General features: G+C 41.7%; 1 protein-coding gene across 4 annotated transcripts in view; it reads left to right on the top strand.

The window, feature by feature from the left end:
- Positions 1-15,905, top strand: part of LOC112559481 — a 34,889-nt gene that overhangs the window by 9,406 nt on the left and 9,578 nt on the right. The window contains exons 4-6 of one of the 4 annotated variants that reach the window (XM_025230779.1): positions 6,719-6,928; positions 7,214-7,324; positions 9,337-12,885. In XM_025230779.1, coding sequence (XP_025086564.1) covers positions 6,719-6,928; positions 7,214-7,324; positions 9,337-12,885 — 3,870 coding nt within the window. Of the gene's footprint in view, positions 1-6,718; positions 6,929-7,213; positions 7,325-9,336; positions 12,972-15,905 lie in introns of all 4 variants that reach the window. The other 3 variants (XM_025230796.1, XM_025230787.1, XM_025230805.1) reach the window with 3 other exon arrangements.

Below are 15,905 nucleotides of genomic sequence, written 5' to 3'. Positions count from 1 at the left end.
CGTCTGAGGCACGCAAAATGCTGACGATGCTAGTGTAATAACAAAATAGCGTCTCGCATCTCTTGTGAAAACAGGAGACTAGTGTAACAGTAATCACGTCTGCACAACTTGACCCTCGCGTACCCGGTCAGAGTAAGCCCCTTGCTTTCTTTCTCTTGCACACACGCACATAAAGTCATGCGAACGTGCCTTCTCAGATTGGAAACTCAGATCATCAGGGAAAGCTGAAGCTTTTCTGCCGTAAAACTTGTTTTGAAAGGGGCGTTTCTTAGGAGAAGGGAGATAAGCCCCAAGGTGCAGCCATGATGAGAACAGGGATGCTTGACCAAACTTGCATATCAAATTTCTTTGGAGTCAAACCAGACCTTTATTGTATAACTTGCCTGCCAGTGGATAGCCATCTGTGGACGTAGGTTAATCAGAGCCATTGTGGCCAATGGTAGTATCAGTACTTATGTGTAGTTAGTATCAAGTGTGTATGTACGCCATGCCTTGAGACAGCCCGTTTGGTGATCACCAGATAACGAATGTGAAGATGACGGGCCCACAGCACAGCAGCGTCGAGTGTCTCACCAGCTGCAGCCCATTACCTCTCTTTTCCCGCGCCCTTCCGCGAAAACCAGCACTCGAGGTGGCTGTTACCCCCCAACTAGCCCTGCCCCTCGGCACTCCCCTTCCCACGGAGATAGTCGAAATGGGAGTTGTTGAGGGATTTGGGGGGTGGCAAGTTCTTTCCCAGCAATCTCCTCCCCCAGGCCTGACCGTGTGCACGCGCACTCATTCATGTTCCTTGCGTTCTCACCGTACCCTGTTCTGTCTGAATGAACCACTGCTGTGTGTTCAGAAACTGTAGTGGTTGCCACTTGAATGTGTCGGAAACAGATTTTTCTCTTCATACCGTCCCTCTACACAAACACTGCTCCCTTTGTACCAGCGCAAGGCGTTGTAGAAAGCTAGGATCTTTTTTTACCCGACACAAACTACCAGACATCAACATAACCAAACACTACAAGACATCCATTTGCATGCACATCAAGGAACCGAATAGATGCACACCTGTCTTACAATGCAGCTGTAGGTGTCAGTACCAAAGTGCAGGTCCTTGATGACTTAAGTGGAGGGAGATCAGCAACTGAGAGTGGCAGAAAGCGGGGCGCAGGTCTGGTGTTGACAGATTTGCCAGGATTTTTGTGGCTACATTTTTAAAAAGTAGGAAAGATTTTCTCGCTCGTTTTATTGGAGGAATCTCTTCGTTATGAGAAGGGGATGAGGGAGGTGGGGATGAAAGAATGAACGGCAGAGGCGCGAAGAAAGTCAACAGTTCGGCGACGTCAACAACACGGCCTGGCCATGAACCCTGTCAGGCGAATCGGAGACGTGGGTCACGGTACCAGTCGCACCAAGATGAAGAGATGTAGACTGTAAGGAGTCGGTAATCGGGGCCTGTTTGTGTGCGGTGCATGGGAGCAGGACTGTGGGGATCTGGCATTTCTGGTCAGAATGAGCACAGCTCACAGCGGAGAACAGCGTCGCGCCTTTGATAAACGGCCTTCACAGAAGGCCACCTCTAAACTGCCTCCGCCTAGACCAGTGGCTTTGTGGAGCCTTGTCACTTCTTGACGCCTCCTTGTGCATTGACTGACAGCTTTCATATGACTGTCTTGTGCATTCAGTAACAACTGTTATAAGGTACTCTGCAAGTCTGTCATATGCATTCGCCGGCAGCTGTCATAAGGAACTCTAAACTTTTATCTCGTGCATTCACTGGCACATGTCGTATGGCACTGACATTTGTAATTTTTTTCCGATTGGGCTTTTTTTTTTTTTTTTTTTTAGCCCGGTCGAGAAACTTTTTAACCCTTGAACTTCTCAGGCAGGAATTTGTCTCGAATTTGTGTCGCAGCTTGTAAAACTTTCTCGAAATTGTCTCACAGCTAGTCGTCAGTCTCCTCTTGACCGGCATACCTGTCGTTGGGGGGATCACCTGGAGAGACGCGGCAGGTGACAGGCCGCCACTTGCCTACTGTGGGCGAGTCAGCAGGTCGTGTACAGGACGACCAGTCCAATTTTGACGTTCGTAAGTCGGTTCTTCCTCTGACCACCGCGATGTCGACTTCCCTCCATGATGCCTTGAAGGACAGTCTTTGACAAGGTGTCGTGCCGGGTCATGTGGCCAAAAAAGACCAATTTGTACTGATCTGTCTTAGTGAGGGTCCTTAGTAGTTGGTAGCCTTTTTTGCTGTTACCTCATGCCGTTCCATCCTTGTGTTCCGGCATTGACTCTCAGTCCTAGCTCTCCCTAGCTAACTTCATCCCTTTCTTGATGGCACAATTCACTTCTTCGGTTTTGCTTTTCTTTTCTCTCTTCAATGTCCTTCTTTGGTCACAGCGATCTAGGATGTCACAGCTTGTCAAACTTGTCGCGAAATAGTCTCACTTCTTTCAGAATGTGAGGGTGTCGCTCAGCGCAGTTGTGAATTTTAGCAGACAGAAGTGGAGTCACCACACTTTGTTTAAATCACACCCGACTGTTTCCTGAGGGCAGGGACGGCTCGTGGCGGCCCTGGGCAGAAAATCTGTGGCCCTTACGCCCGCCAATGTCATTAAAACCAAGTGGCGGCCATTACGGAAGAACTATATAATATTACATATAGCTTACTGCTACGACTCTAGCAACATTAATAAACACAGCATATTAATTAACAAAAAAACTATGTTTGTCGTAGTTTTCGTTCTGTTTTATATTCAATATAAATTGGTGTGGCAGCTCTGTACAGGTGCACAGTTTGCACATGTCTAAGGCCGCCCCTGCTGAGGGATGAGAACGGTCCTACTGGAGCCATAGTTAATAATCTGCTTTTATCACAGATTAATGACGACTATAGGTCTGAACTGCGAGGTGTGGAACTCTAGCTCCTAAACATCTTAATCTGTGACTAGATTCTGCAATAGTGCATTTGATATTTTTGACTATTATGATCAGTTGAATTGGTGCTCTTGACTGCTGCAGTAGAAATCTGTCATCCGTGATATTTTTTCCAGAAGATTATTGCAGCGTTTCAATAGTTCACAGAGCACCACACCACTTTTTTCACGGAAACAAGATTTGTCCTAGAGTTTCCCATGTTGCCCCAGGGCAACTGCTTACCTCGCTTTGTAAGTACGGCCCCAGTTTCGTCTCCCACCGTTGTACTGAATCCCCAGCTCCTTGTGGGGTCGGTCCCCGCAACCTTGACTGAGTTTGAGCAGTACACTGTGGTTTGTTCAGCTATGGCCACGGAGATAAAAGTGCGCTTTAAAAAAACCAGACTTGTGGATTAGCTGACAAAGCAAATATTATTGTTTCTGTAGTTACAACATTGCTGTGCTAGAAGCTAACAAAGTCTAATCCACTTGGCGCGGTGCAGTGTCGCTGTTCATTATGAGCACGAGACGGCAAATAACCTGACGATAAGTTGTCCGCGGTTAGCGATATCGTCATCGTGTTTCACGTCTGTTGGCGCACAGCCAGTTGATGCATTGTTTTGGTTGTTTTGTCTGCCTCTGTCTCTCTTTCTCGTGTACTTGAACGCGTGCTCGAGTGTGCGCGTAAGAATCACTTCCCCGCTTTATCCCAGCGTATGGCTGTCTGCCTGCCTACACTGGTCAGCCCTCTCCTGTCGCGTGTTTGGCGACGAGGACGCGAGGCTCTTGTTGCGTGGAAGCGGGCTGAAGGCCTCCACCTCCCTCCTCCCCTTGTGTTGTCCTGGGTTCTGGCGCTGGAGGTCACAGCTAGCCTGTTGTTGTCTGTCGTTCGTTGAGCTCACCTGATGAGCAGATGCGACCCTTTGCCTGTAGCCTTTATCACCGGCATCTCGTGGGATCTGGCATCAGCAGGTTCGCTTGCTTCATTAAAGACAACATGGCGCTCATTGCTCAACTGGATCTCTACATACAGCTGTGGGGGCGAGGGAGGAAGCTTTACTTTTTTTATATGCAAAGTTCTTGAAGAATCGAATGAAGCAGTGATCTTACATAGAAACAGCACATTGTTATAGCTTTTTTTTTTTCAATTAATGAGGGCATGGTCGGCAAAGAATTAGTGGCTTTTATTATGAAGGCTAACCTCTTGCTATAGAAAAATGAAGGAGCACCTAAAAATTGTGCAGATGGAAACAATGCATAATGATGAGGATTTATATAGTGCCTTTCCAAAAATGTTTGTTCAGAGTGCTTTACATAAATCATATATAGACTAAATCATTAACAACCATGCACATATATATATTTGCATATAACAGATATGCTCACTTCTACAACATACACTGCTCATACACAATGTAAATTACAGACACACGTTATGCACTCTTAGTGTCAAGACAGAGTCACAGTGAAGTCTGGTTCTAAAAAATGGTCTTAAGTTTAGACTTAAAGGTAGTAAGAGAATCAGAGTGGCGAAGGCTGATGGGTAATCTGTTCGAAGTTGATGGGGCTTGGTAGGAGAATGACCTCTGGAAAGTTTGTAAGCTATACAATCCACAACTGGCAGCCAATGGAGAGAGCATATGATAGGTAATATATGTTCAAAAACATGTTTATAGTGCAAGGGCTTTTTCCAGAGACATTCAGTCTTGGGATTGAGATAGGAATCTTAGCAGTTAATGTCCCTTAGTTACATCAAAGACTTTATATAATATACTATTTTGATTACATTTTCACTGACAGCAAGTAGGAGAGGGAGGCGCTTGTGTGAAATGAAGGAATGCAGGAACAGAGAGCAGAAAGTCTTAACCTAGCCAGCCACAGCAGAGGGTTGAGAGGTTGAGAGGTGGTGTTCCAATTATAAATAAACCTGGATGATGGCAAGAAGTTGGCTCACTATTGGAAATGTGTTGAAAAATTGCAGGCTTACAAATAATATCCCTCCAGCTTTAGCAGAGCATTGTAGGACAGTCAACTATTATTTTATTTGCAAATGGCTGGCTGCCTGGTGCACACTGAGTGCAGTAAAACACTTGTACACTTTATAACCTTGCCCACACACCCCACCTTCATCAGTTCCCTTGTCTCTGCCTGCCTGAAGACTACAGGTAGAATTCATTATCAATAGTTGCCTATCACAGTTTGTCCTTGAGTTCATCTAGTCTCCTGAAGATTATACCACACAGCCCACGAGTTCAGAGGTTTAAAAAGAAAATGGGAAGTATTGCATTCATGACTGTTACTGAAAAGATACCACAGCCACTAGAGCTGCATTAAATAAAATTTATGTGACTTTTAAAAGTGCTGTTACAATTCATGTAAGAACTACCGTGTAGTTTAGAATTGAAAGTTTTTCTCTTTTTTTTTTGCTGTGCTTATAGCATCTAAGGTTTTCTGTTACAGTGCTGATTCTAAGTATAAGTGCAGAAACGTTTATGATACTGCTTGATGCCTTGTTTAATACTTTTTATTTGGCAGGAGAGGTCATCTAATTGTGGAAAAGCCAGGAGAGCAAGCATTGAGCATTTCATTCTGTAGATGTTATGACACTGCATTCAGGGTGCAGATTATTTTGACAACATTATTTTGAGTCTGCAGATGTCAGGGTTTTTATAATTTATTTTTGATGCAAGGGATCCCAGAGATGTAGTAACACATTAGCTTGTAAATGGCATATAACATTTGTTTGATTAATCATTTTTGAGTACTTATCAGAATTTATTTTAAAATGTAATTTATTTCATTTTTTAATCAAAAATAAGAGTTCTGTGAGACTTACAGCCCACATAGGCATTGTGTGTACATCATATGTACTAACACTGTACACATTTATATAAAGTGTCAATTTTGGGTTTGAGAGGAAGGGACTCCATAAAGATAACATTTGTGACAAAATGTGTATGGATGAAGTAGGGATGACAGGAGTGTCAGTGTTTATATCTTCAGGTTCAAAACATTGTGCAGGTAAAACCTTTCAATCTCTGCATATTGTGATTTGACAGAGCTAGTAAGCCATGAAAATTTTTATTGTTAAAGCAGCCACATGCCAACATAATGGTTTGGCTGTGTGATTCTTTAGCAACCTGCTGAATTTACCTGCAGCATAACCATGGCTAACTGCAAGCTACCAGCTGCCTAAGCAAGATTCTAATATTGTCAAAATATCACTGCACCCAGTTTTCCTGGCTGGAATTGTTCCAAAATTAGACTGTTATATTCATATAATTTATAAAACCATCCTATAATTTTACAAAATTGAACATTTTCAACTGTTTAATAATGAGGGACTTACATTTTTCATTTTGTAGATTTAATATTATTGCATATTTTTTATAAATAATAATACCTAATAAATAATGTCAGTAAGAAAAGATATCTTTATAGCATTTAGGTCAAGTGTAGATATCTGAGCATCATAGATAAACTGACCACCAGATTGGAGGTGTCTGTCAGCCATCATGGCAGCTCCTTTGAAAGTTAACAGGTGACCTTTGATTACTCGCTCATGCACATCAAGCCTTTAGTAATTTTTTTAGAAATCTTTCAAGTTCTGAGCAGCTTGTCTTGCTCATCACGTAGGGAATTAAGATGATGATTCTCTTACTTTGCTCTGACAGGTTTATGCTTAGCTTTGCCTGTACTTGTCTTATTGTAGTCACTGCATGCATCATGTTTGAAGTTGTCTTAATTACATCTTTCATTAGACAGTTTTCAGTAGTATTTGAAAGTGGCTTTTTGGTCTTTATTGGTCTGGCAGAATTCCAGTTTCCAGTGCAGCTTGTAAAAGTTCCCTCTGGCAGCCGGCTATCTGTGGAAGGTGTTCGTCTTCTTATACATGGCCTTCAGTTCTGTCTGACAGCACATGTCCCACCCCGCATTCTCCATTCTTGGAATGTGACAGACCTGCGTCGTTTTGGTACAGTGGATGGGAAGTTTTGCTTTGAGGGTGGATCACGGTGCGGCAAAGGTCAGAAATATCTTTGATTGTAAAGGTCTGTTTTTATCAAGAGTGTTCAGCTCTTTCCTGGCGATGACTTGCATTTGTCATTCAACATAGCATTATGATAATCACCTGATTAATGATAAAATTTTCATGAAGCTTTAAATGCGTCTTCCATGTTTGTGCTGTAGGTGAAAGATTTAAAAAATAATATTAAATTGTTGCAACTTGATTTGAGCAGTGTTTGTTGATGCCATTTAGGACAAGCAGGGGCTTGCTAATGGATTTGAACTTAGGTGTGGGTCTTCACAGGGACAGGGGCACATGCTCTTCAGACAGACCAAGCAGAGGAGATCACAGAAATCCTACGTTTGAACAGTCTGGGCAGTTCCTCGGCCTCTTTCAAGCCATCAAATAATCGAAGTAAGTCTTTTTTCCTCTTTTGCCAGGGATCTTAGAGCTTTGAACTACAAATTCCATTGAGTTTTGTTTTCTGTTATTCCTTATGTTTTCCCCACTCCCCAGTGGGTGGGGGATGGGTGACAAGAGAGCATATTTAGAGTATTTACAAAGTCATAGTCACTTCTGTGAGAGGTGGCAGTTTTTAGTTTGTACCTGTAAGAATGAGAATTGATCTTCACCCCCATCTTTCCCCATCCTGCCTCCTTGTCATCATGTTTTTTGGTGTTTTTTTTTTTTTACATCAGCCAGGTTATAGGTTTCATCAACTTTGAGATTATGAGCTTGCAGTTGATTCCTTTTGCTTCAAGCAAGTAGGATTATAACGCATTGCTGATAGAAAATAATGACATAGCAGCAGTGAGTGCTTGTCTTTGATCTTCATCATCATGTCATGGTCCAGTTTTTCCGGTCTTAATGCTGAGCAATTACTGGCTTACTGATCATGGTGTTTGCTTTGATTCTAGTAATTTTCAAGTTGATTATACTCTCAATTCACAGCACAAGTTCGTGTATAATTTTATCCTTGTTTACTCTTTAAGGCTGCTTGATCAGCATGCTTGTTGTTTTTTGCTTCACACTTTGCTTTTGGTCTTATTAAGAGCCATTCTTTGTCGATCTTGTCAGAATATTCCTTTTTTATTATTACTCATGTTATTTTATCAATCATAATTTGTTTCTCAGCTTATGAGTCCTGCTTGCTTGTCTCCCTTTTATTTTATTTCAGAACAAAGAAACAAAGCAATAATTTTAATATCTATAATGATAGTCCTTCAAGTGATCATTTTTTAAAATCCATCATGCTTTTAAAGAAAGGATAAAATACTTTCAGAATTTGTGTAGAAATATTCCTTTAAAAGTAAAAATGTTTACTTTAGAATGTAGAAATATGTGTGTGAGGAGGGAGGGTGGTGGTGTTGAAATAAAGACCATCCTGTTCCATAAACTCTTACTCTATTTATAGATTCTCTTGACAAATGTTTTGCATATCATGCACGTACCTTTCTCTTGTCTTGCACATGTGCACACACATTCATACTCTGTGTGTAGGCAATATTTGCATACACATGTGCACTCACATTATAGATACAAGGGTGAATCTGTAATTATCCACAATACAGTTACAAACTATATTTCGTTTTTAAAATATTTTTTTAGTGTAATGACATCATTTTCCAACATCATCCCCTTGCTTTTCAATGCCCTTCTATTGTTGCACAAGCTGCTTTATGTGGACAGAAGAAAACATTTTTGGCTGATCAGCAAGCTGCTCATACACTGCTTCCTTCAGTTCTTGGTCTGAAGTGAACCGGCAACCCCTTAATGCCTCCTTGAGTGGATCAGTCAGATAATAGTCTGTAGGGGCAAGATCAGGACTATATGGAGGGTGGGCTAATACTTTGGACTTGAATTTCTAGAGGGTTTCAGATATAGGGCAGCAGTATGTGGATAGTTTTCAGTACTAGGTCGCTAGTGCTGCTAGCAGAAACACAAATACAGCTCTATTGTGGATAAATATTGACACCCTGTGTGAGGGTTTGTGTTGAGAGAGCATGCATGCACACACATACAATGTTAACCCAAGGTTTTGAATCTTGCACAGCCACAGAATTTGGTTAGGCATTGAATCACAGATATTTTAAACAGTCATTTACATCCGCTTTGACACAAATACTTTGTAATTTCTTTGCTCATCAGGGGAAGCTCCAGCTTATTGTTTTGGCTGAATTAAATAGCTTTAATTTCTTTTGGTGATTTAGTTTCTCTTTCAAAATCATGTGATATGTTGTAAATCTGCTGGCTTACCATCACCCTTGTGCACTGGGTCAGATTACAATAATCCTTAAGTTGAAGAAAGTTAAGTTGAGAAACTTTTATAATTTTTTTTTTAATGTGAGGTAATGTAAAATACATAGGAAAGGAAAGATGTTGGAAGTTGCAGCAAGAAGTGACGGCCCTTTGTCTTTCCACGGCAGGCTCACAGCTGTTGGACTACAGCCTTGCCTCACCAGAAGCCTTGTGGCCCCCGCCTGGTGCTCATAGTCCAGGACCAGATCGCACAGGCATGCTTGCCTGTTGCCATGGTGTTGCCTCTGCAGAAGATGAGTTTGGATGCCGCAAGAGGCATTCTGTCAGCGTAACAGACTTCCATCGATCGGGTGCTGCTTCATTTCAAGACAAGCTTCGCTTGATGAGCATCGAGAATTTAGAGCGTCAGCGGTTGATGGCCATTTATGATGTGCCACCAAAATATCCACGCAAATTGGTTGAATCCAGTCATTCCTCAAAACCTGATTCTGAGAGTGCACTGGAGTCTAGCAATGATGCAGCATCAAGTGACCCTGCATGGAAATCATCTGTTCAGCAGCATAGTGCAGTGGTTGGGTCGGATCAGTGCCATGTCAACAAGCATACAGGTCACCTCCAAGGGAACACTGTGCCCATCAGAACAGCCCGAGTGATTACCTCTCCGAATGGTCGAGAGTACTGCATTCCTCGAAGTCTCAACACCACAGTGTTTGACTCCATCGTCAATGCACAAGTGGATAGTACCAAGAGAACCGAAGCTCTTCAGAAGTTACAAAAGCAGGAGTCACATCTTCATCAGGAGATAATTCTCTTGGACCAGATGTTGCAGGGCTGCCACCCAGAAGGTGATGCAGAAACATTATCGATTAACACATGTGGTTCCCTTACATTGAAGAAAGACTTGGCAGAGAGTGAAATTCATTCCATGGAACATTCTTCATGCAGTAGCACCCCAGCTCAAATTACTCAAAAGGCAGCAAGCCTCCCACCCAAAATTGGTGCAAGCATAAGGAAAGAAACATATTATTCTACAGGCCAGGCAGGTCATTTGAACAGCCTGTCAGACAATTGCATGCTCCCACTCAAAGAGCAAGATCGTAATGGAGATCTCTGTGGGTCACCACTGAGTCCCCATTTACGTTCTAAGCTGGAGAAGATTCCATTGAACTCTCACCTTAATACACCTCTGCCTTATGTCAACCTTGCCAAGTATGATCAAGAAATGGATAGTGGTCATGTTTATCTCCCAGGAAATGGCAGTTCTGATGGTAGTCATGTTGCTTTAGGACATAGGCTACATAGGAACTTGGTTGGAGGCAGTCTGGCGAATCTGGGTGCCAGCAGGGGCAGAGTGGGCATCACTCCAAGCAGATGTTTTAGTGAAACTCACATTGGCCCAGGTCCATTGGATCAGAAAAGAGTTTCTTCTGTCCATCCTTCCTCCAAAAATAATGCTGCAGCTGCTGCTGAAGAATTTAAACTTTCTGGGAATATACTGCAAGAAATGGATGACATACCTCCACCAACGACTTATGCCCCACCTGTTCCATATCCCCGCCCTCACACTGCAACTGTAACAGCAGCCTTTAGTTTGGATTTAGATTCCCCGCCTTCCACACAAGCTCCTCCTGTACCTTCTTCACCCTCCCTAATTGTCTCTTTTCCTCAGCGTGAGCCGATATACGCCAATGAGCCAGTGTCATCACCACCTGTCCCACCTCCTAGGAAAAGGTCTAGTACTCCACCCCTTGAACTTCCCCCAGAGCTTCCACCAAAAGGTCCAGTACTACTTCGCAAGACAAAGCAACGCAGTCAAGGATTTGCAAATATAAATAATGATTTTACTCCTCCGGTCCCAGCCAGAAGTCGTAGTCGATCAGTGGGTTCTCAGGGCAAGTTCTATGGCCATGATAATTCTCCAGTGCCCAATTCTCCAACTTCAAGTGTGTCTGATGCTGGTTCAGTTCAAATGGAAGAAAATTATCTTTCCATGGGAAGTCCCAAAAGCCAGCCACGATCAAAAGCAAAGGAATGCTTACAGTCCAATGGGAAGGAGACAGAAACAGTACTGATACCTGCCACTGTTTTCATAACCAATAGTCCAAAGACAAGATGCAGGGGTGTTTCTGCTGCTGTGTCCAGAGGAAATGCAGATGTACTCAGTGGATATATGGATATGGCTAACATGTTTGTAGAAGAAACAAAGACAGACAGTATCTCCAACAGGCCTAAATTAGAACCACCTCAACCTAAAGAGTTGCATAATTCTGAAGAGGTTGATTCTTCCCAGGTCAATGCCTTTGGAGAAAGCAACTATATGGAAATGTCCACCTTCTCTCCACACCCTCCACACCCTCCCCAGCGTAAAAGTGTTGTTCTGAAAAACCTTGAAGTCCTGCAGACTTATGTCAGCACAACTCCTGCTGGGGAATTCACTAGAACCTCCTATAACCAGGTCTTCAGCACCAGTAACTTGAGTACAGAACATGACAACATCCCAATCTATGGGGCCCGTCCTGCCATCCCTTTCACTAACCTAAAGAGTTTTGAACAAAAACAAAACAAGTCTTATGTGAACACATTCATTCCCAGCAGAGAATACAATGTTCCTCTGCCAGAGCCTCCCAAAAAAGAAGAGGGTTTCTTTGCTCGCCTGATGCGTCGAAATTCCAAAGACAAAGGCACAACACATAGTCAGGAAAATCTTAATGCCACCAAAAACCGCACAAGTGTTTTTGAGCGAAGCCTTTCTGAACAGGGAGATCAGGAAGAGAAAACCAACTATAAGCTTAAGCTTGGCCGCAGGCGATCAGCCAGTTTTCCCAACAGGCTTAGCTTTCAAGAAACATCTCCTACTGCAACGGCTCCCAGTAAACGAGATGCACCGCCTCCTTTACCACCATCTCTACCAAAGCCCACCACACCTGTAGGTGCATCACAGTCTTTGTGCATACATGCAGAAGAATCTTCTAATCAATCTAATGCTTCCACCAGTAGAGGAGCTGCACATCAAAGCAACCCAACTGACACTTCCTCTGTTCATGATTTATCAGATGACTCAGACTTGGCACCACTTTTAAAGGCAAATGTCAGTAAAAGTGAACTGCAAGTGTTAACTGTCCTGCATATGCAGCAGGACATTGCAGTCCCTCTTGCACGAACTTGCAGTGATCTGACTGCATACAAAATCACTCATTCCTCTTTATCCAGTTCAGAATCATCCAAGACTGATGATGAGAAACTGCAGGACCTCAAGCGACAGTCATTGGTAACAGACATTGCTGAAATCAAAGCCAAGATGACACTACCTTTGGGGAAACCAATGCTTTCGGCTAAAGAGGAGGCCAAAGCTATAGCACTCCATGTTGCCTCCATTCCACCTTTCATACCTCCTAAAATGAAAAAGACTCAGCTGTCCCCTGTGACGGAGGTGGGTAGCCCAGTAGGCCATACACAGTCCCCTCCCCTTCTTTCTAGCAGTTCACACCCTCATCCATTGCTGCCCTCAGCGCCTAACCAGGATGAAGCTATTTATGTAGACATGAAGGAACTACTGCCCCAGCGTGGCCCTGCCTTGCCTGCTGCTGCATCCCTCCACCCCTACAACTGTCCCAGGGAGCAAAAGCAGAGGGCACGGGCCACCCTTCGCATCACCCCTGCAGTCCAAGATGAAGACGGCAACATCTGGGTGCCCCGACACGACCCCGATCCTGGAGGTACGTCACTGACCTTCCCGCCTAGATCCCGGGTGTCTGGCCTTGACTCGGATGTGTGACCCTGACCTTGCTGTCTAGGTTGGTAGGTAGGTGACCTTGCCATTGCTCATGGTGGCATGTCGTCTTGACCTTGCGATTTGTGGCAAGGGATTGGCACGTTGATATTGTTCTTCAGTATTCAGTGCATGCCATAGATGAGATCTAAGTGGTCTTGTTCCAACATCTGTTTTGATAATTTTGTCCATTCTGTACGCTATGACACAGAACAAGCCTGCAAGTTTGTAGCAAAATTCTGAGCAGCTTCACATTGGTCTTCCTTGATTAAGCCTTGTCTTATTCCATATTCCATCCCTAGATCAGTCCTGAAACTGTTGTATAGATGTTAGTAGACCTTGTTGTTGAGCATGATTGTTTTGTCCTGCTGTTTAGCTTCCATGTAAAGTCTGCCAAATTGAATGGGAATGTGTGCTCGTAAGGAACCTGAATGTTTGCATGTATAGGCTCTACCAGACTCTGCATATTATTGGCTTTTTGTTTTATTTAGGAAACACTGCCGGAATGAATTCTCTTATTAAACCTGCAGTATTTTATTACTTGTAAGGATACTAGAAGGAAGCAGTAATAGCTAATGCTTTATCTGTCATTTTCTTATTAGATCTCCAGTCCTTTTATTAATCTTCATGTGTTACGATGCTAGAAAGCATAGAGCTAGGATAGCTAGAGTTTCATATTTCATCTTTCCCTTTCTTGCACTGAAGGACATCTTTGTGATATGCATTGCCATGAATAACGGGCTACAATCAAGCTTGCATCTCTATAGTATAATGAGCACATGATTCTTAACTATAAAACCTGCTGCTGGACATTAACTCTTCTGTTCTTATTCTAATGCACTAATACTTCTTTTCAGTTTCTTTATCCCTTTGGCTTATTGTTTTTGAATGAAAAGTTGTGCTAAATTTCTTTTTTGATAGATTTTCTGTAAGAACAGTTTTTAAAAGAAATACCCTTAGACCCATGATCAGTGCAGATGGGTGTTCAAAAGTTGATTTCTAAATTTAGTTGCAGTGAGACGAACACAGTACTCTAACTAGAACACTTCTATGAACATTCTTTTTAGCAGATGCTTACGTCTACACAATCCTCATGCTCTGAACCATGTCAGAAAGTCTTTTCAGTGAGAGTAAATACAATTGCTACTCTCTTGCTATGAGGAAAGCAAAAAAGTAAGCTGCTTTAAAGCAATTTGCTTGTACCAGTCACATAATGTGCCATGTGTATCTGCTACCTTTGGTGATCTAGAAAATTACAAATAATGATCCTGGAAACACAAGCAAACGAAGAGGAGTTCATTATCAGTGTGTGCAGTGCATATCAACAGAAGGAAAGTATTTTTACATCACTTTCCAGAAAACAATAAAGAATATTATCTAAAGAAAAAGGGTACAATCTTTTATGGTACCTGGTTTTCAAATAACTTGTATGTAGCTGCCTTTGCAGTTAACATTTGCTCAGTAAGAAAGGTCCAAAGAGACTTTACATCACTTTGCCCTTATTTCCAAACAAAGAATTGAAAACAACCCCGCTACTTTTTTTTAAAAAAAGAAGTATTTTAACTAGTAACTTTGAGTAGCATTAAAATGGTTCCATCTATCCAAACACTCTATGTCCAAATAATTATTTATTTAGTGTATGCTATATATTCTGATTTATTGTCTGGTAAAGAGTAGCTGTTACTAGTGCTACTCCAACAGTCATAAGAATTTTTTTTATCACTAAGATGATCAAGTCACCAAAAAAAAAGTAAAAAGTACTTATGATAATCAAGTCATCCAAATTTATTGTCTGCAACATTAGAAAGTAATCATAATCATCATTGCAGACAATTCCTAAAGATTTAACTGTCATATCTATTTTGATTTAATCTAGGATGGGGCTTTTGTTTTTTTTTTTGTTCCCTTACCCCCCAACACACACACCATTACTGCATCAGAAGCCACATGCTATCAGCTCTGTTGTCACTATCTCAGTTGTACCTGTTCTTTATTAACAAATAATTTTCATTTTCAGGTTTAGTAATCTTGAAAATAGCTGCAGTAGCAGAGCTACATACAAAGTTTAATGGAAGTAAAGCACAGTTCCAATAAAATATGCCTGTTTTCGTGTTTCAATAATTCATGTTTAATAACTAGATGTTTCAATCATTATAGATATTGCTTAAAATGTTAAACTCTTTGATGACATTAAGGTTTCTATAAATTATAACCATAATTTTTTTCTTTGTCTCATTTATACACATGAATGCATGCATACAAACATCAATACTTTGGTTTGCTCCTTGACCTGCAGGCAGGCTAGATGCATGTGTTGTTGAACTTTTGATTGTTCTAACTGCTTACCTGTCTTATTATTGTAAAGCCTAGTCCACATTTTATTTTCTTTTTTCATTGGTCATGTGAGAACTTGAACCCCATTTCTGTAATACCTTTCAGAAGTTTTGTCTGATCCTTGATTTTGCATCAATACTTCTGACAGTTTTCAAGCATTTGTGCACTCTTTCTGGTAATGTGTGGTTTCATTAACATAACTGCACCTTCAATTTCTCAGTCTTTTGTATGTTAGTAAAGCTTTAGGCCACATAAATTATAACATATAAAGCAAAACCAAATCTTCAGGCATATCTTCATATATTGTTTATTACAAGCTAGTGTTCATGGATGCATTACAAAGATATATATATATAGACTAGGCATCTTGTATTAGAAACAGCAGATCTGCTTTTTTTTTTATGTCTTATTGTAGAGAGTATCCATCATCACTTGGTTGTTTTGCTCCTGTAGTCAGGATTGATGTGACAGATAGTGATAATATCCATTTGCCTTGCTTTTCTTGAACACAATGAACATAAGGACGAGTATCTTTCTAGTTATGCTGGTGTGAAAGAATTATATGGTTTATCTTGCAGTTGTTTGGAGTTGTTTACTTGTTAATAAAATGTAACCTGAGTTATATTTTAATAA

This window comes from Pomacea canaliculata, linkage group LG1, assembly GCF_003073045.1.
Source record: "Pomacea canaliculata isolate SZHN2017 linkage group LG1, ASM307304v1, whole genome shotgun sequence".
Classification (NCBI taxonomy): Eukaryota; Metazoa; Mollusca; class Gastropoda; order Architaenioglossa; family Ampullariidae; genus Pomacea; species Pomacea canaliculata.
The sequence above is the reverse complement of the archived record's forward strand: the minus strand, read 5'-3'. Positions and strand labels throughout refer to the sequence as shown.